The 25,222-nt window shown below is 38.4% G+C and overlaps 1 protein-coding gene across 1 annotated transcript in view; it reads left to right on the top strand.

The window, feature by feature from the left end:
- KLF3 (KLF transcription factor 3) overlaps positions 1 to 19,034 on the top strand; it is a 34,295-nt gene extending 15,261 nt beyond the window's left edge. The window contains exons 3-6 of the mRNA XM_016206389.2: positions 6,831 to 7,317; positions 8,009 to 8,159; positions 13,006 to 13,166; positions 15,186 to 19,034. Of these exons, the coding sequence (XP_016061875.1) occupies positions 6,831 to 7,317; positions 8,009 to 8,159; positions 13,006 to 13,166; positions 15,186 to 15,367 (981 nt within the window). The 3' untranslated portion in view covers positions 15,368 to 19,034. The remainder of the gene's footprint in view (positions 1 to 6,830; positions 7,318 to 8,008; positions 8,160 to 13,005; positions 13,167 to 15,185) is intronic.
- Positions 19,035 to 25,222: the final 6,188 nt, after the last annotated feature.

Below are 25,222 nucleotides of genomic sequence, written 5' to 3'. Positions count from 1 at the left end.
ATCACAGATGACAGTCAAGTCATGGCCTCCCTCCAGGGCCAGCACCACCCACACCCCTGCTCAGGGACATTTTTTTAAAAACCTGTGGGCAGTGTTTATCATGGTTAGGAAGCAGTATCTGAATGTATCTATAAGAAATATGTATTAAAAACATGATACAGGTGACTTAGAAGTGTTTTGTTTATTCAAGCTCACCTCCCTGACTATATAGAAGAGTTTCTCAAAACTGAAGTTGCCCTTTTTTTTAAAAAAAATACTGGAAGAAAAAGATATTCCATTAAAATCTCATATAGTGTTTAGGATGTGTTTCACGGAGCTGATTAAAAAGATGAAACCCAAAAATATATATATATAACAACTCTTCAGTCCTTTTACATGTAAAAATAAATATATTAAGAATAAAATAATTTGCTTAAGAAATAATGACAACAGCTGTATAGAGCTACGACTGTATGAGAGATGACTGAGGAGAAGCTAGTGAAAGAACGAACTTGGCGGTGAGGAGGAATTTTCACTTCACTTGGAAGAGTCTGGGTGGGTGGGAATTATGTTCATTGTCTTTTTCAACACCTAGTGCTAAACTGGCCCCTCTGTGAGCCAGGCCCCTCCAGATGCTCCTCAGCCACCAGGAGACTGGTAATTAGTCCAGGTGTTTCTATAGATCCAGCACTGGTGCTGTGGAGGTGGGACATGGGTGACAACAGAAAGGTGTCTCCACTTCAGAGCAGGGAGTGGTTCAGACTTGAGGGGATCTGGGTTAGTGAATAGGAAATAACAAGGCAACACTCGCACTCTGTCTTGCTCTTTCCTTCCAAGGGCTTGGAAAATATTCACAAGGGGGAAAACTTGGCCTGAGATGTATATGAGAAGGTTGATAATGACACGCTTGCAAAATTAGATCATCTTTATGCATTGGCTGTGGAGGTTCCTGCCAAAAATGTTTATACAACACGGGGGTCACTCAGAGGCCCTTGGAACTGAGTTGCTATGGATATTACTAACCCAGTGAAGTGTTTATCACTGTGTGCAATGAAAAGTTAAGTCAGAGTGGCTTTAAGGAAATAGCACTTACATTTCAGCATAGAACGGATAACTGAGTGTCTGAATATAACTGAGCAATAAGAATTTTATTAGTCAAAACAGTGAATTGACTACTAATGTTATTCAGCACTATCATGGTATTCCTCACCCTTCCCCCAGCTACTGTGTGTTCACGTTGCAGGAAAATAAGGTGTAAAATTTCTCCGTTAATTATATCCTTGAAATATGAATAGGTTTTCAGTACCAGAGAGTGTGATTAGTTTTATAAATGAAGCAGAACCATCAATGACGCACTTTACTATTCAGTATACTTCCAGGGCTTTTCATCGAGCATGGAAATAGGAGGGCTCAAGAGCCTATTCTAAAGCTGAAAATGAAGATTCACGTTGCTAAGTTAGTTATGATATAATTGAATGCAAGGAAATGCACTTAGCTGAAAACAAGGAAATAAAATGCATTTGAAATAGCAGTTATGCTTGTAATGCTGTAACTTATATTAATATATGAACTTAGAATATATAGAAGTACTTTTGCAATTAATGGCCTTTTTCTCCTTCATGCTTGAGTGTGCAACTTCACCTAACACAGAAATTTAGATTGTTTCACCAAATTTAGTGTCATTCCATATAATGAAGTTCCTTTTTAATTCAGTGAAATCTCAGTTAACTGAAAAGTTTGGAGAGTAGGGTGTTGTGATTATTTTCTCAACAAAATTAAGTAAGCTTCTGTTTTCACTCTTAAATCTTTTTTGAATTTCATCTTTCCTGCCTTCATAGGTGGAGTGTATTAAACCTAATTTCTTATTTTTTTTATTCCTTTTTCTTCTTAATTCCATATTTGAGCTGAAGGTTGAAGTCTTTGGTTATTTAAGTCTACGTTTTAAACATTAAGGCAGTAAGAATAATTTGTAAGAGGATTTTTGTTTTAATTCCACACATGACTTATCTTCCCTTCCCACCCCCCTTTTTCTTAAAATGAGAGCACAGCAGAAACAATCTGCCTATTTGGTATTTTGCTATACTTTAGAGAAAGTGAGGAAATGTCATTTCTCACTTACCCAAATATAAGCCTTCGTACCATCCTGTGCTTTGAGGCAAATGGTAAGGCTTTATATCACCTTTAAAGTTAGAATTTGCAAGAATTAGGGAGCAGAGGAGACCCTGCCTGCTCAGGTCTATGCCTGGATCTCTGCTATATATTCTCAGTGCAGTGTTGGCAAAACCACCAGCAGCTCCGTGAGCCTTCCTTTTTATCATTTTTTAATTTGTAAAATTGGAGATTATAATTTGTAAACCATAGACATCATGTGAATATAAAATGTACACGTAAAGGAATTATCTTTACCCATACATTTCCAAAGAAAGTTGAAGAATTTAACTCAGGAAGTGAAAAAGAAAACAGATTTTTAAAAAGTATTCTTTCTTATTCTATTCCTATAGGAAGATTACTCTTGAAGAAAGCACATTCCTTTTTTTTTTCTTTTTTTTTTTCTTTTTTAATGAAAATTATTATCTAACAGAAACCTGACAGATTGAGAAGCACTTAACAGTTCCTCTGCTTGGTTCCAGCAGACACTTTTCAGAACTCTAATGAGCCTGGTAGAAAGAGAGCTTTCTACTTTTGTTTGCATAGAGAAGCATGACATTTGCTGTTTCCAGAGTGCTTGTTTATAAATGTACCACACCTTCCTGCATTGGGAACCCCACCCTTAGTCTGAAGATTCTTTTGACTTGCCATCGCCCTGTCACGGATGTTCACTTTTTTTCCATATTAATGAATAGTGAAATAGAGTCTTTATCCACTTAAAACTGTCTTGTAATGGAAAACTCACCAAAAATATTCCCAATAAAATAAGAAACTATTGAAATTCTCACTTGAGTATAAATGATAGCTTTGGAAAATTATCCAAACCAAATCTTTTTGAAAAGTAAATCCAGTACCACCCCTAGCTGGGGGGTTGGGGGCCCTTGCTTGAACCTTATCTTCAGGCTGCTCTGCTCTAGCACACACAGCCTCCTCGGAAGGGGCAGTGGCATTGGGATGTCCATCAGTGGCCAGAGGCACTTCCTCAGCTTCATTAACATTTGGTACTTGCCTCTGATTTGGATTAGGAGCCAGTGTGGCCATGCTTATTTGCATTGCTTAGTTAGAAGATAGGAATGGTATGGAACAGAAAGGAAGCAACTATTTACCAGGCTGTACCCACCCCAGGCACACACCAGGAGGAAACCCTGTATCAGTCCTTACACTGTGGGGAACGAGATTGTTGCAAGCTGAATGCAGTAGCTTGTGTGCTCCACCCAAATAATTAAACGTGTCTTATAGAAGGTTCTGATAAACATTGCTAGGAAATTTGCTAGTGAGACAGTTTGAGGAACCACATTTCTTCACCCTTTTGTTAGGCAGTCGACTAGAAATAGTTAATTGTGTACTCAGCTGTGCCCAAAGGTGTTTCCTTACTTTTAGCCCTGTAGCCTTACAAACACCACCGTCAGTCTAGGGCACAGGGGTCATTCACTGGAGAGCAAACTGTCAGCAAAACTGTGCATAATGGTTAGAAAACTTGGCTTTCTGTGTGGCTGTCTCTTCCTTTATGGCTTGAGAAACCTGGAATGTTACTAAATTTGCAAATCTCCCAGGTTCTAAATTCCTATTTTCCTCAAACTCACCCACAGATAGAAAAATCCAGCAATGACAGCAATAAAAGTATATCCTCATTTTGCTTCCTATTGAGCTGCCAATAACTCGGCATTAAATCTAGGTCATAGGGAGCTCTTTGAAGAATAGGGCTGAAAATAAGGGAGAAGCTACATGTCAGTGAGTAGAGACAACTAATACTGCCTCCCATTTCCTGGAGTTTTGTTTCTAGTATCAGAACTTTTGCACTTTAGAGAATTATATATAAAGCAGGTTAAACTTGAGAACCAGGGGAAATTTTTTCCTCTGTATTTAATTACTTCCTTAAACCCTCATTGTACATGATTTATAATTTTTTTGGTTAGTGAGCCTTCTGCCTCTTTTAACATTTCAATTTAAATATATTGAATATTAATATTGCTGTATGTTTGGGGCCCTCACACCTTGTGATGTACCTGTGTGTGCCTGGTTCTAAAGAAAGTTAGAAATAGTCTTCATTTAATTCTCCATACATAACTCAAAGCTGTTTTTAAAAGCAACAATTTATGTATTTTATATTTCCTGATATTATATCCTTCGTGTCCTTGTTTTTAAGCAGTATTATTAATGAAAATTCCCCCCCCTTTAAATTGTATTTAAGTGGTTTACCAGATTTTAATATAAAAATGAGTATTTTTATTCTACATCTCTGTCCTTGAGAGCTATGCCATTCAAAGGGTGGTCTGTGCACCGTGGGCCACCCCCAGCCCACCCCGTCATTGAGAATCTAGTTTAGCGAGCTCCCCAGGTGAATTCACACTCAGTGCTGCTAAGGAGCCCCAACAGGAGGCTCAAAGCCCGTTACAGTGCACACCTCGTGTGTGAGAAGAGAAGGGAGTCCTAGCACCACAGTGTGTATTAAGCTCATTGCACAGGTTACCGTATTGAATCCAATTTTAATTTTAACTTCACAGCCTTGTAGGAAGAGCTTTGCCATATCCTAAAGGCACCAGTACTTCTAATATTTAGTAATTTTTTTGCCCTCTTTTATTTGAACAGGTAATATTATATCACTACTGAAAAAAATAGTTTTTTCTTACCCATTTAAATAAACATCTATTTTAAAGTGCTGTATGTTCACCATGTGCCATCTATAAGTATCTTCAGTACCCCAGAGAGGTGTGCACCAGACTAAAGGCATCACTGTTCTAGGAAACCATACAGATTGTGATGATATGGATAAAGAAAGGACAGATGAACATAAATACCACCTGTCTCCCTGTTCCCTGATACCCTGATGCTCAGCAGGCCTGCAGCAGAGGCCAGGCATCTGAATTTTAAAAACAGTACAAGTTATTCTGATGCATAGGCAGGTGGAGAGTCACCAGGCAAGGCCCAGAGAGGAAAGGGTGTGATCTCAGTTGTAAGCCCAGTCAAAACCACTACTACCCCACCATGATTTATAACTTACAATAGTGGCCTCTGAAGGGTCCGGGGAGGCTCAGAAATTAAGTGCATTTAAGTAATTTAATTACAAGGTCCTGTTGGTGGGTTTTCTCAATTGCATCATGAGCTACTATTGCCTCAGAATCATAAACACACAGGGATTTAAGAGCTGGAAGACCTGATACACAAGACTGCAGGTTCAGTCTCGGGTCAGGGCACATATAAGAATTGGCCAATAAATGCATAAATAAGTGAACATCAAAAATCGATGTCTCTCTCTCCCCACTTTCCCTTCTTCCCTTCCTCTCTCTCTCTAAAGCTCAATAAATAAATTTAAAAAAAAAAAAATTTAAGAGCTGGAAGAGAGGCACAGTATGTTGCTTATCACTTTCACTGTAAAACATTCAAATATGAGTAGTTTTCTACAGGAGAACTTGACATGTTATCACTAAAAATTTCCCTAAAACAGGTAAAGAAAACAGCTTATGTTTAATTTTTTTTTAAATTTATCTTTACTGTTGAAAGTATTACAGATGTCCCCCTCGTTTAATTTTTTTAAAAGCATTACAACAAGGATTTGTTTAAAATTATAGTTAAGGAATAGAATAATTTTAGTGAATTCATGGCCAGGAACATTAACTAGAATGTGCAATTATTATGATTGATTTGTATTTAAAGCTGGCAGATGAGAGTTAGGTTATCCTGATATATTAGAAGAGAGAAGGGTATTTGAAGATAAATTAAGTCAGTTGTAGAACGGATCTTAGATTTAGGAGGAAACAAACCATTTTCTCTCTCTTCCTATATCTTCTTAGCTTAGCTTTTGGGAGGGTGGGAAAGCAAGATGTAGAGGAGAGAACTCTGGGCTTCAGCTTGTGTGCAAGTCATTTCAAGCATCAGGTGGCCTGATTTGAGTCATATTATATTAGCTTTTTCTTACAGTTCTGTCTCATCCACAAATGTGGAAATCAAGTCATCTTCTACAGCTTCATTCAAACTGTGAATAAGACCATTGAACAAGTTGGGTCCAAGGACATAATTACCCTACTGTGGGTGGCCTTCAGTGTATAGGCATGTAGGGTGACTGACCGTCCTGGTTTGCCTGAGACCGTGGCATTTCCTAGGTTGTAGGACTTTTAGTGCTAAAGCTAAGATGGTCCTGAGCAAATCAGGACTGTTGGTCATCCTAGGCATGGGTTCGTCAGCGGCTCAAGCCCACCCAAAGGTACTACCATGCAGCTCTGTTTCTTCATATTTTACAAAGTATATCATGAGAAATGTTCAGTGCCCTGCCGCTGAGGTAAACACTAAAGCCAGAGTGAGCATTTCCTGCCAATTAAGAAACCCCATCAGAAAAGCAACGAAGTTACTTGGTTTGGCTGCTTCTTGGTGAACCCCAATACTGACTGCTAATGATAAAAGCCCATAACCTGTTTTAGAATTTTGCCAGGTAGCAACCTTAACCTTAACATTTCACATGGGTGTCATCTTAGAATTAAATTTGAGCTTTTTCTTGTGATGTGGTTACCACATTAACCTTAGTTCTTATGTTTATTAGACCAGCTCTCTAATAGCATTTTTTTAGCATTGAGCATATATCTGAATCCAAACCACTTATTAAAGCCCATGTAATCAAAAGTGCCTTGTTGTATGTTTTCATCTTAATTCGTGTTTAAAGCAAATGTACTTATTTGGCTGTTTCCACTTCTGTTTTTCCTTTCCAATAGTCATACCCGTCTAATTACATGGAGTCCATAAAGCCCAGCAAGTATGGAGTCATCTACTCCACACCATTATCCGATAAGTTCTTCCAGACCCCAGAGGTCCTGTCGCACGGGATGCAGATGGAGCCAGTGGACCTCACCGTGAACAAGCGGAGCTCCCCGCCCTCGGCAGGGAATTCTCCCTCCTCGCTGAAGTTCCAGGCCTCGCACAGGAGAGCCTCGCCGGGGCTGAGCATGCCGTCTCCCAGCCCGCCCATGAAGAAGTACTCGCCCCCTCCCCCGGGCGTGCAGCCCTTCAGCGTGCCTCTGTCCATGCCTCCGGTGATGGCCGCTGCCCTGTCCCGGCACGGCATTCGGAGCCCGGGGATACTGCCGGTCATCCAGCCAGTCGTGGTGCAGCCTGTCCCCTTCATGTACACCAGTCACCTCCAGCAGCCGCTCATGGTGTCCTTGTCTGAGGAGATGGAAAACTCAAACAGTAGCATGCAAGGTAAATCCACCGCTGATCCACGCTGCTGCTCCCACTAGTGTCTCAGCGTCTTCACCAGACAGCCTGGTGAGAGATCGAAGGAAGCAGAGCCAGAGCTCTTCAAAGGGAATATTCCACTCGGAGTCTGCCTAAGGCATTTCCTTTTGTGTGTGTTTTTTGTTTGTTTTTGTTTTCTTAAAAGTGTTGATACTGGAAGAGCTCCCAAGAGTCAGGCTGTCTGTTTAAAGCTTTGAAATGATTACTTTCACTATATAATTGTCAACTTTGGGATTGTAAGAATCTGGACTTTATGTTTTGCTTCATGGAATGCCAAAGTAGTTCTAGGTGCAAAGAGGCATTTACTAAATCCCTTCAGATGATGGTGATTACTAATGGCTATTAAAAGCGCCTTGTTTATTTACTGGGCAGAAGGCTGGGGTTAAAAGAAGACAATCAAAAATTATAAGGGAGAATCATTTGGGGGCTGATGTCTTACAAGTCCAGTTTCCTTTGTACACTGCTTACTGGCAAAATAATGGTCCAGAGAAACAAGGAAACAAGAATCCCCCACAGATTCATTGCTGCTATAATTTTGCCAAAGGCAGATAAATAGTCACACATCAGTGTTATAGATAGGGCCTGTGCAATAAGCTTTTAAAAGCTGAAATTGGTAAATTGTACATAGAGTGACTTTTCTATTTTTATTTTTTAGTACCTGTAATTGAATCATATGAGAAGCCTATATTACAGAAAAAAATTAAAATAGAACCTGGGATCGAACCACAGAGGACAGATTATTATCCTGAAGAAATGTCACCCCCTTTAATGAACTCAGTGTCCCCCCCGCAAGCATTGTTGCAAGAGTAAGTATATTTAGGTCTACCCAACATTTGTGTAGCAGCATGCATCTTGGGACCTGGAATGGAAGCACAAGCTTCCAACATGTGATATGTGGATTGCCAGGAACGCCTTGTAGCATGTGGCAGCCACGGGGCAAGATGAGAGAATTTCTCCAAAAACAATTCTCTGTTACACGGACAGCATTATGACAGTGACCTCAAGTTACCAGTGAGTTGGTCACCAATGATTTTGCCACCTTACCACATACATTGTTTTTATCTTTTTTTTTTATCTTCACTCTTCCAGACTATGCACACATAGTTTTTTTATAATCTTAATCCTACCATGGAATAATCTTAATCCTACCATGGATTGAATTTGATGTTATAAATATTCCACAAGGTTGGATCATGAAAATTTCATGAACCCATGTTGTACTTCTAGTTGTCACTTCTAATAGAGTATACTGTCTCTATGATGAGGAATGTCTTTAACTAAAATCTTCAGGCCAACCGTAAGTCTAAGAAAGACACTCCAAAACAAGTCCTATAAATAAGTGGTGGCAACAGAAATTGACCATGTAGCTCAGAGAAGCTCAGCAATGAAAGAACTCTTTGGTCAGCATTCAAACATCTGAATGGTGGTTTATTTTAGGTCTAACTTGCTTTAATATGACAGTGCCACACACAGGTTAAATAACCATTAATGGTATTTGCCACTGTAGATAACCTTGAAGTTTACTGGTGATTACACTGGAAGCTGTGTTTGAAGTAGTTAAGAAAGTCTGACATCTTGGATCCCAGCTCTGCTCTCTTCCATATGTGTGACCTTGGGCTAATCATTTAATCTTGCTGCCTCTGTTTCCTCTTTATTTTCATTATTGGTTGTAATTATTTTTCTTGTTGTAATTGTCTTGTGTTATGGTGCTTTCAACATTGGATTTAGTGGCAAGCCTCCTACTACTGAGACAACAATTAAACAAATGTTCTGCCCATCTTTCTACTTTATCTTCTCAACCCCTCTCCCTTAAACAGTTAATTTTGCAACAGAATATGAATTCTCTGGTTTTAGAACAGCTATTTTCTGGAACTCCCAAGTATTCTGGTTGTATCCACATTCAACTCAAGTAGGTGCCTTCGTAGTAGCTCACATATTAACTGCCCATTGTACCAAATCATAGTCAATTTTTGCTGTTGTCGTATACTCGCTGATAAATGGAGAATGAATTTTCTTAGCCACATCAGCAGTAGGGTGTCTGATGGACTTGTACATTACTGCATAGCATCCCTTTCAGCCCCCAAAGAAACTTTTCCAAGGGTTCTCAAAGGAGTTATTTTATTGTCCCATAACCATTATGTGGGAGTCAGAGCAAACAAGGAACTTAGGAGCCAAGACATCAGATAACTCTCCTGCAATCACACTGTTAACAGCAGAGGGGGCCTGGGCTTGATCTCCTGCTTCCAGATGAGGGCACTTCCTGCTGTTTTTAACCTATATCTAGCCTACTGCATCTGCTCATGCACTCAAGTGAAAGGAAAAATAGAAAGACTATCCAAAGTGGACACATCATGTAGGCTGTATTACCTCTTTTTTTTTTTTTTTTTTTATGATGACGGGTGTCTCTGGCAAGGTAACTGGCAACATGACTTGGACTTGTAATTGTTCCTGTACAGGTGATGGAAAAGATGCTATAAAGCCAACTGCCCACACAGGGAGGGTTCCATTGACTGAATGGGGTTATTCCAAAGTCTAGGTTATTTATTAATTACAATGTAAAACTGGGAAGAAGAATATTTGAAGGCAATATGCTGTGCTCTGCTGCTGCTGAAGAGAAAATACTTTTTTCTTTCTCATTTTGAATAATGTTCTTGTGATGATCTCAAGCTGGATGGCTTTTAATGATTAATGAGCAATATGCTTAGTCTAATGTAGACCTAAGAATGCATTTTGCTTCTCAAAAAATTCAACAGATTAGCCACAACCGGGACATGTACTCTTAAAGTAATTTTCTCACAGATGCAATTGAGTAATGTCTTGGAGTGTGACCAGTAGCAGCCCACATAGGAAACTAGCTAGCCAGGAAAGAATCATTTGAAACCAAGCGCCTAGTAACAATGAGGCAGCCCCAATATTTGCCTTAAAAACCCTTCTTTTAGAGGCAGACTTCAAAATACAGCTTTGAAATCCATTTGCTTGATCATGCAGCTACTGCTCTAGAATTATTTGTAAAATCACTCAAATGTATATCGAATTGCTTTTGCTATATATATTTGCATGTGTGAAAATGTATTTATAACAAATAGCTTAAGGATCAGATTGCCCCATTTAATTGTGTATATGAATGGTAGCAAATTTAAGAGAGGTGAGCTTAACTCAAAACAATGACCCGGTCTATAATATTTAATAGCTATTCTAACTTCTTGGTTGTAATGATCCCAAACAACCTCTCCAATAATGAGCAGTAAGGAGACCGAGAAGGGTAAGATCCCAAGATCCAGATCTCTAGCCTCAGCCTATACTAACATCTGGCTCTTTAGAGATAGGGCTGCTAACCACTCTCAGAATGATGCTGTTTTTTGAGGTAGATGTTAGCTGATACAGAGATTTCCTGATATGGTGTGGGGATGTTACAAAAAAATGACTCATGAAATTAAACAATGTAGGGGAAAAGTTTGCAAATAGATTTTAGAACCTCAAATTAAAGAGAGAGAGAGAGAAACATCAGTCAGTTGCCTAGTTGCCTTCTGTAGGTGCCCCAACAGGGGATTGAACCGGCAATCTTTCAGTGCACAGGACAACTGAGCCACTCTCGCCAGGCCAGGTACTGTTCTTAAATGCTTTGTGTACATTGCTCAAAACCACCTTCTGAGATCATATCATCCCCATTTCACTGAGAGGATAAACACCTTGCCCCCAGGGTCACAGGGACCATCAGAGCTGCAATTTAAAGCTAGAGCACACAGCTTCTTAGCATACCTTTATATACAAGATCAGCAACTGGAAAACAGTTAACTACTGCACAGAAACTATTAGGCTGATTCCCAACCCATAAAATCTAATAATTGGGAGAGACTTCTAAAGTCATCTGGAATACTCTCAGTATCCCAGAGCACATGAGATACATTTAATCATTTTGTCCCTCAGCATTTTATTTCCTGAAGTTCTCCTAATGAAGATGAAACATTTTCAATCAGTGGCACTGAAGCTGAAAGTTAAAAATAAACTGATAACTTTTTTAATTGAAGAATTTTTAATTGATAATTTAGCTTAATAAAACCTGTATCTGTACATAAACTTCTCACTTCCCTGTTTTCTCTGTTTGTACATTTATAAGAGTTATGTTCTTGTCTTTTTCCCCCTCACTAGTTCATTGTCACATTTCCATGTATCTAAACTGGGCCATTTTATTTTTCTGTATCGCCCCTCAATCACAGGGGTAGGAAGGTAAAGTGACACTCAAAGCTAGGGCAAAGCTAACAGTTTTCTTTGCTAATAATAAAAGTGAGAAATAAGTGAGGTCACTTAAACACACCTTTTATTCTTTTAGACACTTCCTAGCATGCCTGAAAAAGTTACTGATAAAGAACATATATTTAAATTTTTACCAACATTAAAAAAAAATCAAGTTTCATTTCAGGGACTCTCTTTTGATTTTTATGACTAAATTTATTATCCTTTTTTTTATCTCATTCTCTTTTTCCTTCTCACCAATCTTTTTTCTCCCTTCACACACTTGTATAAAACATTCATATGTTATTTGGAACATCTTAAAACTTTAAGTTCAAATTTAAAAGAAAAGTCTTTTGTTACAGTTGGAGGCCAACTACATAAGCATGTAATGTATCAAGTAATTAGTCATTAGGAAAGCAAATTAACGGACTGGAATTAATGGATGGATTAGGAATTTTAATTATTACAATCAGCAGAGGAAGTCTGGGAAAACTATAGACCTTTTCCCAGCTCTTCTCCATCTGCCTTTTCTCTCCAACTACCTTTCTGAAAAAAGAAAAGGTCCATAGTAATGATGTTTGATACAGTTTGATTTGTGCAGATGCAGGAATGAGAGTCTGGGTGAGAGCAATCAGGGAGGTAGGGAGAATGTCAGGGGTTCCCGAGGGAGCTGGCTGTGCCACAATGTCATGGGCAAGGGGCTTCCTCCTGACTGCTAGCACTGCCCTGAAGTTCTCCCTCTAACAGGAATCATAGGAACAGGAAAGATCTGAATTTCTGAAAACAGCAGTACCAACATTTTTGTTGTTTTTTGGAACAGCCAGCATTTGAAAATCAAATATGAATTGTCGATTTTTAAAAGACTCTGACTAAATGCCAGTTATGTAAAAGATAAAGTGTAGATACATCCTATAGTGTGTTTGCCTGAGACTTAGGTATTTGATCTTTCACTAAAGAACAATAAATGAAAATAAGGATGGCCTATGAAAACATGGTAGAGTATCCAGCATTACCTAGTGCCACAAAATTCTATAAACAGGCAATTTTTATTGAGGCAAAGAGACTCCTATCACTTTGCACCTCCCTGCAGCATAGTGCCTAACCCTTCTTACTGTCATTACTTATCTACATGTCTGTCTCCCCCTAGAGTGTGAGCTCCTCGAGGGCAGGAACCCTGTTTTTATTCATCTTTGTGTCCCGGTGCCAAGCACAGTGCCTGGCTTATGGTAGGTGCTCACTCAATGTTTGTTGAATGAATATATAGCAGTGCTTCTTGGGTTGATCAGCTAATTTCTTTTTGTTTATTTGTTGGGTTTTTTGTTTGTTTGTTTTTGCCCAGTGTTGTTAATGCTTTTGGTAGACTGAAGGAAGGGAAGAGCCTTTCACTTAACATTTTGCATTTAACATTGGCTTTCACAGGAATCACCCTTCAGTCATAGTACAGCCCGGGAAGAGACCTTTACCTGTGGAATCTCCAGACACCCAAAGGAAGCGAAGGATACACAGATGTGATTATGACGGATGCAACAAAGTGTACACTAAGAGCTCTCACTTGAAAGCACACAGAAGAACACACACAGGTAGGTATCAGAAATATAAGACAAGCTTTCTTCTTAAGAATTAGAATAAAATGTTAAGTCAAATGTTCCGACTTTCAGAGGTTATTATGATGAAATTTTTTCAGGCATCTGAAAGTTACCAAAGTCATTTACAGATGTCTCTGTCATGAAAAATGAAGTTTTTGTAATGGTTTACTTTTGTAATAAGTAGAATGGATTCAAGGTTATCTCTGAAGCAAGGTCAATCACTTGTAGTTCTGTATATTCTGCAGTGAAGGAGAGAGAGAGGGATGGAACCTCCATTGGACCAGAGGGGAAGGTGCTATTAACAATGCATCTATTTCATCAGGATGTGGTTTTCATATGGGCTGTCATTTAGTAAGTGTATGTGATCAAATTCACAATAGCAAAAATTAGCTCTTTATGCAGAACAAATGCAGCAGTTCATAGAAATGGAATTTGGGTAAATCTTCCTCTATGTGATTGCCTGCCATATTTGTTCTAGAATATTTTCCATCTTACCCAGTCTTGGATATAGCATGTAGAGCCAGATCTTAGGAAAACCATTGTGTAGGTGAAGAAGACAAAATTGTTCTATGGGCCCTTAAACGTTTTGTAGCAAAAGAAATTTGTATAAAAATGTTTTAAACAGTTTGATCAGTTGCAGTGAGTATTGGTGATTGTTTACTGTAGGCCTCATCTGACCTGACCTCAGACTCTAGTGTGGAATTCTAGTGTAATAGAGATTTCCCTCTGTGTACATTGTTCTTAACTCAGAATGTAGATTTTTTTTATTCTTATGAGTTACTCTTATTAGGATTATTTAAAAAGAGAAGAATCTGGGATTTGGAAGAGAAAAGGGGGGGAAAGTGTCCGGCAGAGTGGAAGTGGAGTTTCTCAGTGAATTCTGTGGAGAGGAAGCCAGGGGAAATTAACCTACCTACAACTATTCTTTGTCCATGGGGAGAGCTGAGGGTGATAGCCTTGCATTTAGAGGAACACCCAATCACCCAAACTGTGTCAAATAGATTCATGAAAGCATCCCTAGGACATTAATAGGACCCGAGAGGTGGATACTACTAAATTCCAGCCTAAGATTAAAAAGACCAAATTGAATATTTGCATAACAATTCAGATGTCGGAAAAATACCTCTTAGCATTTATATTCTGTGCTGCAGAGCAAATAATACAAATTTTGAATATCTCATTGAAATGCCAAGGAATGGCAGTCCTACCAAGTTTCTAGAGAACAAGAGATGGGAATTAATTTGTGATGCCCATTACCGATTTTTACTAATTTAAACATGTAAAGTAGCCATTAACAGCCTTATTATTTGTAAGGGCCTTCATAATGGTTCTCCCTAGCATTTTCCCACAGGGTCATCTGTCCTCACCTGCAGGTTACCATTATCCCAAAGGAGGAGATGGAGAAGCCTGGCTTCTGACGGGGCGGGGGGGAATCATTATAGTTTTAGTACTTCCTAATTAAAGCATTATACTTAGGTATAGTTATTATTAATGAAACAAAAGATATTAAAATCCCCACAGATATTTTGGTTGATAGAGACTTCAGATTGCTTGAAAATAATCAGAAAGAATATGAAAATCCCACAAATTCTCAATTTGGACTTATTGAAGGGATAGCAAGCACTGCATATAACTAAGCTCCTAAGTAGGTTTAAGACTTGATGATATACAAATACAGATCACCAGGTGCTTAAGTTATTAATCCCTAGTACTGAGGACAAAACCAAAACTGTTTAGCCCTTCAGAATGGATTTCAATGCCTTCATGTTAAGAACTCTTAAAATTATCTCCCCACTTTTGGGGGGCAGGGGCAGCAAACCAGTTAAATATTAAAGAGAATTAATTTTTCTTGCTTGTCTTGTAATGGTTTATAAGATACTGTTATTGGGGGACAAATGAATAAACATACCTTGGAAATAATATATGTCAAAAATTTTACTTTACTGTATACTAATTAATAATAGCCTTTTGCTATCAGAAAAAATAAGCTCTTTTCCCTGTTTCTTTTTGCAGGAGAAAAACCCTACAAATGTACATGGGAAGGATGCACATGGAAGTTTGCTCGGTCTGATGAACTAACAAGACATTTCCGAAAACATACTGGAATCAAACCTTTCCAGTGTCCAGACTGTGACCGCAGCTTCTCTCGTTCTGACCACCTTGCCCTACATAGGAAACGCCACATGCTAGTTTGAATGTCTCCATCTCCGCCTCAGCACGCGGCTCCCCATTCGCCCAGCTCTCTGTCCTCCCTCCCATCGTCTAACTCATTTTTTACATGTACATTTTAATTTTGATTCAGCTGGTCTGAATCTCAGAATTTATATCATTCAAACTTCCATATGGTCAGTAGTAAATATTCTCTAATCCTCCCTCTCCTTACCACGGGTCAGACCTAAAGAATGTGAACACTTTTTTTTCCGGGGATGCTAAGCAAACCCTTCTTACAGATAAGTTTAATGTAATGACAACAAGGGAACATGTAAACTAACAGAACCAATTGTCGGTTTGTCCATGTATTCCTCAAAAGAATATCAAAGTAAATGTATTAGAAATACAGTATCCAGCCTGCTAGTCCTTGCCAGAGACATTCATACCTCTGAGCCCTGTGATCGCATTTTGTGCTGCACAGCGAAAAGACGGGTGGACCCCTTCACAGGTCAGCTAGAAGGGCAGCAAGATTCCAGGCTAGAACAGTCAGCTCTTCCATTGTCCTTCACCAATCTTGCTTGTCAACTTGGGTTTATCACTTCATCTAAATTAAGTCCTTTACCCTCCTTTGTGCCTGCAGCTAATAAGGAGGTCTTTGCCACCATTGGAAGATGGGCTAGAGCTGTTGACTTAGGTAGGTGATGTCTGTCAGGTTCAAGGAATGGATGCTGTATTTGCATCACATGGCATTGGAGCAAAGGGGCATTGAGTAAGGAGGCAAAGGAGGAAGCCAGCCAGGGGTTTTCAGTGAGATTTCATCATTTGGTTAGCTGTGCAGTGCATTCTTAGAGCTTCGGTCTCTATGCATATTCAGCTGTGCAGAACCTTCCAGCAAAGCCAAATACTGATGGGGTTACCCATGCACCGATCTCCGTTCCTACAATGTCCTTAATATAGATCATCAAGCATTGATAGTAGGGATGCCACAAAAATATTTGCCCAGTAATGGTAAAAAATCATTTGGATAAGGGTCTGAATGACCTTTTACCCAACCTATTGAGACGTTTTCTGCAAACAGGGAAGCATTGAGTGGCAATTATATTCCCATATCAAATTATTCATATGGCTTTCACACAGAAACTCTTCCATGTGAGCTATAAGGTGCCAAATTGGCTGTCATTTGTGTTCATGACACATATCATAAATAAGCATCTGCTAATGCTTTAGTAGATTCATTAAGACCTGAGTGACACTATTTGTAAATAGTTGTGAAGCACACAAACCTTTATTTGGGGGACAGATTTCTGAAGAAATAGAGAAAGTCACAGTTCAGGGATTCATATATGTAGCTCAACAATTCCCAGACGTTCACTGTTGGAGCTGGCACTCTCACTATCAAGTATCCTGTCAGAAGAATAAACTGAAAGTGACTCGTGTTTATGTTGAATTACACCATTATATGGGGGAAGTTTTGCAGAAGTAGGCTTTTGAGCACTATAGTCTAACTGCCAATAAAAATAATTCATGTGTAGAAATGTCACTGGTCCTAAATTTGAAGGAAGTGGCACCGGTGGTCGAAAGTGGGCGCGTATAACCACATGCCCCTCATAAAGGATGGAGGAGAGGGAAGAATGGAATCCTGGAGATTCATCCCAGCCACAGCTCAGGATCCAACACAACCTTAACTGGGAGGAATACACTGTTTTTAAAGCATCGGTGAATAAGTGATTCTGGAGGCCTGCGAATTGTGTGGGGAGCTTACTTTGGAGCTATGTTAATAAAAGTTAGCTGTAAGGACTGCACACCTAACAGATCCCACTCAACAGCTCTCTGAACCGACTGAAAGGAAATGTAGAGAAATAGAAAATAATTTGTTATCTGGCACTTGGTTTTTATTTTGTTTTTTTAAGCACTGCAAAATTTGTTTAGAATATTAAAACATCCTAATTGGGCTTTTTCTTTTTGTTGTCGTTTGTTTGCAACTAAGGTATGAATTGAGGGATAAAAATGGCTCTGGGAAAAGTAGATATTGTCTGTGTTGTAAATACTTAGTCACATTCATGCCAAAGTGTTTATTTCTTGAAATGGTTGTTCCACAATACACCGAAGAATTAAGTTTGAATGCAAGGAACTTTTTTGTTTTGATAGAGAAAGCCAGTTTATATGTGTTCCAACAATAAAAGATGGAAAGGGGGGTAAGAAAGGGTAGAGTTGATCTTTATATAATTAGCTTTGAGTCTGAGTCCAATGAATAGAAAGCTTCATGGGTTCTAATGAATTTAATGTTTGCTATGGATGTCAAAATTCTGTTGGAAAGTGCAAGCAAGACCCTGCAGAGACGACTACATTACGTGTAGCTTGCTTCGATTATGTTAATTCGTCAACAAAGTTCCATTTTAACTCTGAAAGAACCACCCAGAGAAGCCATTCTCTGTTCCCATGCTGGTCTATATTACTTTAGTTACCAATTGGCTCTTTACAAATTTTCCTTTTTTATATATATTTGTATCTTACTATATGATAGTTGAGAAATTTAGTCTTAGTCATTTTTAGCTATTACTGTGGGAGACCTCAAACAATAAAATTCCCTTGAGTGTGTGGTTTTAATGATGTGCCATGTTACTATCAATGGTGATTTTAATTGCAATATTCAAGTTGATGAGAGTGATTTGTAGACATGGAGCTAGTGTTGTATAAGTTGTTATAGAATTTCTTCAGTTATTATCCAAGTGTCAGAAAAATTAAATCTAAATCCATCATATTTTAGAGTTTTAAAATGTGAAGCTACAATGTAAATGGGCATTAACATTCTGAATTGCCTGGTTTGGAGAATATGTTAGCAGCATAGTTATGTACATCTAAGGAAATGCTAAATGTGCAGAAGTTTTAAGAGCCTTGGAACAGATTTATAGGGGAGCTATATATGTATATGTATATTTTATTAAACACCCATCTGCACTATCAGTGTTGCACTAATGTGGAATTTGAAAGACTATATTGCTGATACTGTATGTCTGCACATCATTCCTGGTAAGATTGTTTTAAAGACAATCTCGAAGATCTCAAGTTTTAAAATAAATCAATTGGTTTGAAAATACAGTCATCTTGAAGGAATTGCTGTCATACATGAAGTTGCTCAGAGTGATATTTATTCTCTTCTTGGTCAAGGTTAACAATTTCTAGATGATTGCAAATTCACTTAAGAAATAATACATTTACAAAGCCATTTTCCATGCATTAAACGAGGGCTACAATGTTATGTTTTACAAATACTAGCACTTTTTTTTTTGCTGTTATATACTTAGTGTTAGAGGGTCAAAATAATCTTTCTGCTTAGCATCTCTTAAACCATACCTGCAAGTATAGCAGGATTATTACATTTACAATACTTTAATACTTGTATAAACTATGCAGAAATTTTTAATAAAGTGTAATATATTTTATAAGCTAATAAGACTGAATGGGTAAAGGTTTTTAGCATGCATTAGTATACTTGCAAATACTGAAACATTTTGGTAATCTTTCTTACTAAAGATGTGAATGTTTAATGTACCTTCTCTGTTTCTACTCTGTAGTCCAATGGGAATTCAGTAATGACATTTTGTCATGTCAAACTGTGAACATAAATTTGTACTGTACAGTCCTCATATACTATATACAGTATGCAATATATGTATTATATACTTGTTAATAAAACCATCAGAATATTAAGTGTGATCATGTGATTACTATATATGCAGCGATCACAAAGAACAAAACTTAGCAATGAAAATTTCCAAGTAAATCACTCTGATAGGTAATCGTTGATGGAGGGAAAGAAAAACGGATCTAACTGAAAGATGCACTAAAAAAATTAACTCAGCCCTAAAGCCATGTCCCTGATTTTCTGATAATGGCCAACAGAAACTCTATGCAAACAACCCAGCATTAATCTACAAACTCACCTAATGCATTCCTGGAATAGTCAGTTGTTTATGACCCTTACCTGCTTCCAAATAAATTGCAGTGCCTTGTATTAAAAGGCATGTGTATGTTAAAAGGCATGTAAATACTTTATGCTTTAAATAGGATAAAGATCAGGATTCATAACTTGATGAGTTGGGGAATCAGGCATGAGACAGTAAGTGCATTAAAGCAAATAATTCTGGATATTTTTTAGTAAGCCGTGTCCACAGCATCAGAGGAACAACAAGCAGTTTTGATGAGGATTTAGAGTTCTTTTATTTAAAGCAAAATGTAATTACCTTCCCCATATCCCCACACTCCCCTAAACGCAGTTGAAACTAAGATGCTGGCTTGTTAGATCTCAAGCAGCTTCCTCCAGCCCAACTTCATCTTAGAAAACATGAAATAATGCCTGGCTGGCACTTATCACATGATTCACCTTCACAGACTGTGGAGAGTGGAAGGAGGTTAGGAGAAGGTTGAATTCAGCCTTCTCCAGGAAACTGCTTTTATACTGAGACACATGACTGCAAGCTCAAAAAGGCATTGTATGTAACTTACATCCTAATGGAATATTGGCTGGTATGCTCCCATTATACTTCACATATGCGTGAGATGACACTGGCTGAGTTCAAAATGAGACCCGACCTCCAAGATAGTGTGTTAAAGCTGGATTCTGCTCGGGTGAGTGATGAGGATGGTGACAAATGTAGATTTTGTGAGAAACTAAATTCTTTGAGGAATGGTCAAACAAAGTAAGGGTGCGTTCAGTGCACACACACACACACATTCATAATCATTGCCCAATATTTTAAATGCTGTTGGGTTGAAGAAAAAGGGATTGGGAGCCTTGCTGGGGGCAAGTTCTCTATTCTAGCGTACATTAAAGGAAAGAAGTTCAGGGGAGAACAGACTGAGATGACAGTAAAAACATAGATGTATAAGTTAAACTATTAAAGACTAGAGTGGCCTGTGTGTGTGCACAAAACTCAGCAATGAATCGCCCTTCAAGGGTACATTCATTTCATGTGTAAACTGAATCTGTCACCATTTCCTGTTATCTGAGGTGGCTAGTAATGGTGCGGTATATGTAGAGAGTGACTCCCAAATTAGAGCGATATTTTTAAACTTATTACTTGGTGGGAGGCAGTTCTCACCAAGTCTAGATAGACATGTTGACTGCTTTGAGCGCTACTGCTCATTATGTCCCTGCTTTTGCATTTCCTATCAGCATCCTGAATGGTCTGGGTTAAGGACAGGAGACAGAAGCTGGACCTTCAGGCTCGGCTCCTGGATCGTATCTCTTTCACACTGAACACATTTCTTCCTTCTCTCAAGACTCAGCATATTAGCATTCTCCAGGGACCCAGAAAACACGACCAGAGACCCAGAGCCAATATCCCCTGCCCCAGCTCAGGCCTCTGGGATGACTATCACAGAAGTCCCCTCACTATCTTACTCCAATCATCCTCCAACACAGCAGGCACCCTCCATCCTTCCAAAAAAGATCTCATCATGTTGCTGCCCCACTTTTCAAATCCTTCCATGGAGCTCACTGGCACCTGAACTGGTTCTTAATTCAGCCCTGCCCTACTAAAGCCTTATCTGTTGTTATTAATTCAGGATTTACAGTATGTTCAGCACTATTCTAAGCACTTGAGGGTATTAATTAGTTTAATTCTCAACACTTTAAGACATGTAACTATTATCATTCTCTTTATGCAGATGGAAATTGAGGCACAGACAGGTTAAGTAACTTGCTCAAGGTCATGTGGATAAAAAAGGGCCACACACTAACCCTGACAAGCTCAGGGCAGACCTGTGGGCAGCCTTACAAACTCAGAGATCTAAAGTAACCACATAGGATGATCTGAAATTAAAACTTTTTAACAAAAAGCAGTTTATGACAGGTAGTCGTGTCCTAGGCCAGAATCTTCCCTGACGAAAGTCAATCTTTACCTTAATTTAGCCTGTTTATTGCCATTTTGCATCTCCGATAACAGAATTGTCAAATTAATTTCCCTTTTTCTGGACTCTTCAAAGCACAAGCACTGCACCAGAGCAAAGACCACAGATCCCCTCATTGTTATGGTTATCATCTTAATTTTTTACCCTTAACTATCCTGTACTCACCTATGTAAAAGAAGATGTGTCTATCTGGTTTGCTTTTTATCCAATCTCAGAAATTTCCCCAGTTTGCTTTCTCTGGACTCCCTAATCTATCACCAATGGATTTCATGTAACAACTTTGTCTTCTCTTTTGATTGCAATGTATAAAATAAAGGTACAAACTGCCATTTTTCCAGAACATTTTTCTCAATGAGTTGAGGTTTTACTTCCTGACAGTTGTCATCAGTTTGGCTCAAATAAACTCACAAAAATTATCTACAGGTTTGAATGTTTCTTATGTTGACAGTCACAAAGATAAGAGGTAGAAGGTTCAAATTCAGGCTGTGTAGCTCCAGAGCCTGCTCTCTTAACTATTAAACAGATTTCCGGTCTGAGTGACCTCCAGGTTATTTTGGTGCCTTCTCTCAAAATTCAGCCCACATGTGCTTGCCTTTGCTCATAAGGGGCCGTCTTCTGAGATGCCCTTCCCACTATCCCAGGCCCCACTCAACCATTCCTTAGCTAGAAAACTACTACTAATTCTTCAATAATTGCACGGCCAGAACTCTCCAAGGGGTGAGGGAGTGGAAAATGTGCTGATTTCCATAAATGAAGCTCAATGGATTTTTTAAATGTCAGGTATGTCAGGTATATTGAGGTATACTTTACATAAGGTAAAGTAACTTTTCAGTGTACCTTCCAATGAGTTTTAAAAACACATACACTCATGTAGCTAGCTGCCGCATCAAGACCTGGGACAATTTGATTCCCCCTAAAGTTCCCTCGCGCCTCTTGGTGGTCAACCCCCACATCCAGGCCTGTTTTATCTCCCTGTGCTTCAGCCTTTTTTGGAACAGATGTAGCCTTCTGAGTATGGCTTCTATCACTTGGCATTATGTATTCATCCATGTTGTTTATATGTATCAGTAGCTTGTTCCTCTTAATTATTTAATACAGATGTGCCCCAATGCGCTTATACATTCTCCAGCTGAAGAATATGTGGATTGCTTCCAGTTTGAGACCACTATGAATAACGCTGCTACAAATATTCACACACACGTTTTCATGTTAACACAAATTTTCATTTCTCTTGGACAACGGCTTGAGAAAGTGGGTGCTGGATTGTGTGGTAAGTGAATGTTAGTGCTATAACAAACTGCCAAGCTGTTTTTCAGAGTCCCTGTACCATTCTGCATTTCCACCAGCAGCGATGTGTGAGCAATCCAAGGTACTCCACAACCTAACCAGCACCTGGTACTGTCGAGTGTTTTGTTTTGTTTTACTCATACTAATAAGTGGTGCAGTATCTCACTATGGTTTCATTTGTATTTCCCTCAGGACTTATGATGAACATCTTTTCATGTGCTTATTTGCTATCCATACATCTCTGGTGGAGTGTCTGGTCAAGTCTTTTGCCCATTTTTTATTAGGTTGTTTGTTTTCATATTATTGTTTTCATATATAGAGTTTAGAGAAATCTGTATATATTCTAGATGTAGGCCCTGTTTTGCTAATATTTTCTCCCCAATCACTGTGGCTTGTCTTTTCATTCTCTTAACAGTATCTTTTGAATGAGAGATATTTTTAATTTTGATGAAGTTCAATTTATCAACTTTTTTAATGGATTGTGCTTTTTGTGTTCTAGTTAAAAAATCTTTACCTAATCCAAGATCACCAGATTTTCTCCTATTTCTTCTTCTAGAAGTTTTATAGTTTTAGGTTTTATATTTAGACTTGCTGTCTGTCCCTTTTCCACGTAAAATAAATGTAAGCAAAGGCATTGCTTCTCCTTCTCACCACCAAGCACAGTGGCGAGAGAGTGTGGGGTGGAGCCCTGCATTCGGTGCTGGCCCAGCACTAACCGCAAAGAGGCAGCATCCTCTCGCCCTTCCAAACAGAGTTGGGAGAGGATTATGAAGATGAGGGAGAAGAAAGAGACTTTTATATCTAAGTATGAAGTCCCGGGCTCATCTCTGAGTGGAACCAAGCATTAAAACTGACCAGAATCAACACAGCACAAGCTTTGAGAACTGAGCTGCAGTGTGGAATACCACCCAGGTTTCAGACTGGCCTCTTGGACGTGCACGGTAGGGCAGTCCAGGCCAGCACTGCAACAGTTCAGAAGGTAAATTAACATTCAAACCACAGCCCACAAAAGTGGGCCAGGATGTGTGTTCTAAATCTAAATGGGTTGACTGCCTGCTAAAATAGAAGACTTAAAGAGGAACCAAAGTCTCATAACATACCACACAGAATTTCTAAGATATAATCCAAAATTACTTGGCATAGCAAGAACCAGGAAAAATCTCATCTTGCATGAGAAAATAAAGCAACAGATATTAATATCCAAAGACAGAAGTGTTGGAACTATCTGACAAAGATTTTAAAGGAACTATCATAAAAATTCTAAAAGCAATTATGAACATTCTTGAAACAAATGGGAAACTAGAATATCTCAGCAAAGACATAAAAGATATTAAAAAAGGAATCAAATGGATATTTAGAACTGAAAAATACAATATTCAAAATATACTCACTGAATGAGTCAATAAGTGGAGATTGCAGAGGAAAGAGTCAGTAAACTTGAAGATAGATCAGTACAAATTATCCCATCTGAGCAAGAGAAAGAAAATAGATCGAAAAAATGAACACAGCCTCAGGGCCTTGTGAGAAAAATTAAAGATCTAACACTCAGGTCACTTAAGTCCTAAAAAAGAGAAAAAGGTGCAGGTCTTAAGAAATATTTGAATAAATAGTATCTGAAAACACACCTAATTTGTTGAAAAACAAAACAAACAAACAAAAAAACCCTACAGATTCAAGTAACTGAATCCCAAAATGATAAACTGAAAGAAATCCCCACCCAGACACATCATAATCAAACTGCTAAAAATGAAAGACAAAGAAAAAAATGTAGGGTTAGACATAACGTACATGAAGCATGATTCGGAGTTTTTTACATTGGCAATTCTATGGATATTAACTTTTAGAACTGTAAATGGTTTTATTTTTATGAAAACATTTAATGATGTTTTATATTTTACATAATATTACATAATATTAATTTTAGATATTTCATATTTTACAAAAACATTTAATATCTCCAAAAATTAAAACCTCAGCTTCTCCTTCTGCACAATCCTGTTTCTCTCGCTCACATAGGACTCCTATGTTACAGGTGGTGTTCCCCCTTAAACCGCCTGCATGCGACTCTGTCTTGGAGTGTATTCCCAAGGAGCCTGACCTAGACCTGTGCCAACTGGCGTAATGGCAAAAAGCAGCATTGGCCCTCTGTGTCCTCTCAGATGGTGGTATGGTGAGACCAGCAAGTGGTGAGCTTGCTGGAAGATATTGTAAATGTACTCTCATTTTATACCTTAATGTAAGTAGCTTTGACTTTAATTATAGATATTTAAATATATGAGATGGTCTTCATTTGTATTCTTGCTCCTGGTGCCACAAATGTTTGGAGTGGGCCTGCTGCCTGCTCTTCCCTCTTTATTTCCATTATAGTCTCTGTGATACAGGAACACTATTGGTTTTGTAAGATGATCTTGTACCTGGCAAACAGGTTGAACTCCTTTAATTAGGTTCTATTATTTTGCCTGATGATGCTATTGAGTTGTGTGTGTATTTTTTAATGAGGATAATTATAATTCCTGCAATAATAACTATTTTATTTTTCCCTTCAATCTTCATGTCTCTTATGCTTTTCTCCTGTTTATAGGATGGCTAAATTCTATAGTATCATGTTAAGCATTAGGGGCATCCTTGCCTTATTAGGATCTTCATGGAAATGTATCCAAAATTTATTTAATAAGTATGATTTTTGTTATAGAATTTTT

The sequence above is a fragment of the Miniopterus natalensis genome, chromosome 1, assembly GCF_054644295.1.
Source record: "Miniopterus natalensis isolate mMinNat1 chromosome 1, mMinNat1.hap1, whole genome shotgun sequence".
Classification (NCBI taxonomy): Eukaryota; Metazoa; Chordata; class Mammalia; order Chiroptera; family Miniopteridae; genus Miniopterus; species Miniopterus natalensis.
The sequence above is the reverse complement of the archived record's forward strand: the minus strand, read 5'-3'. Positions and strand labels throughout refer to the sequence as shown.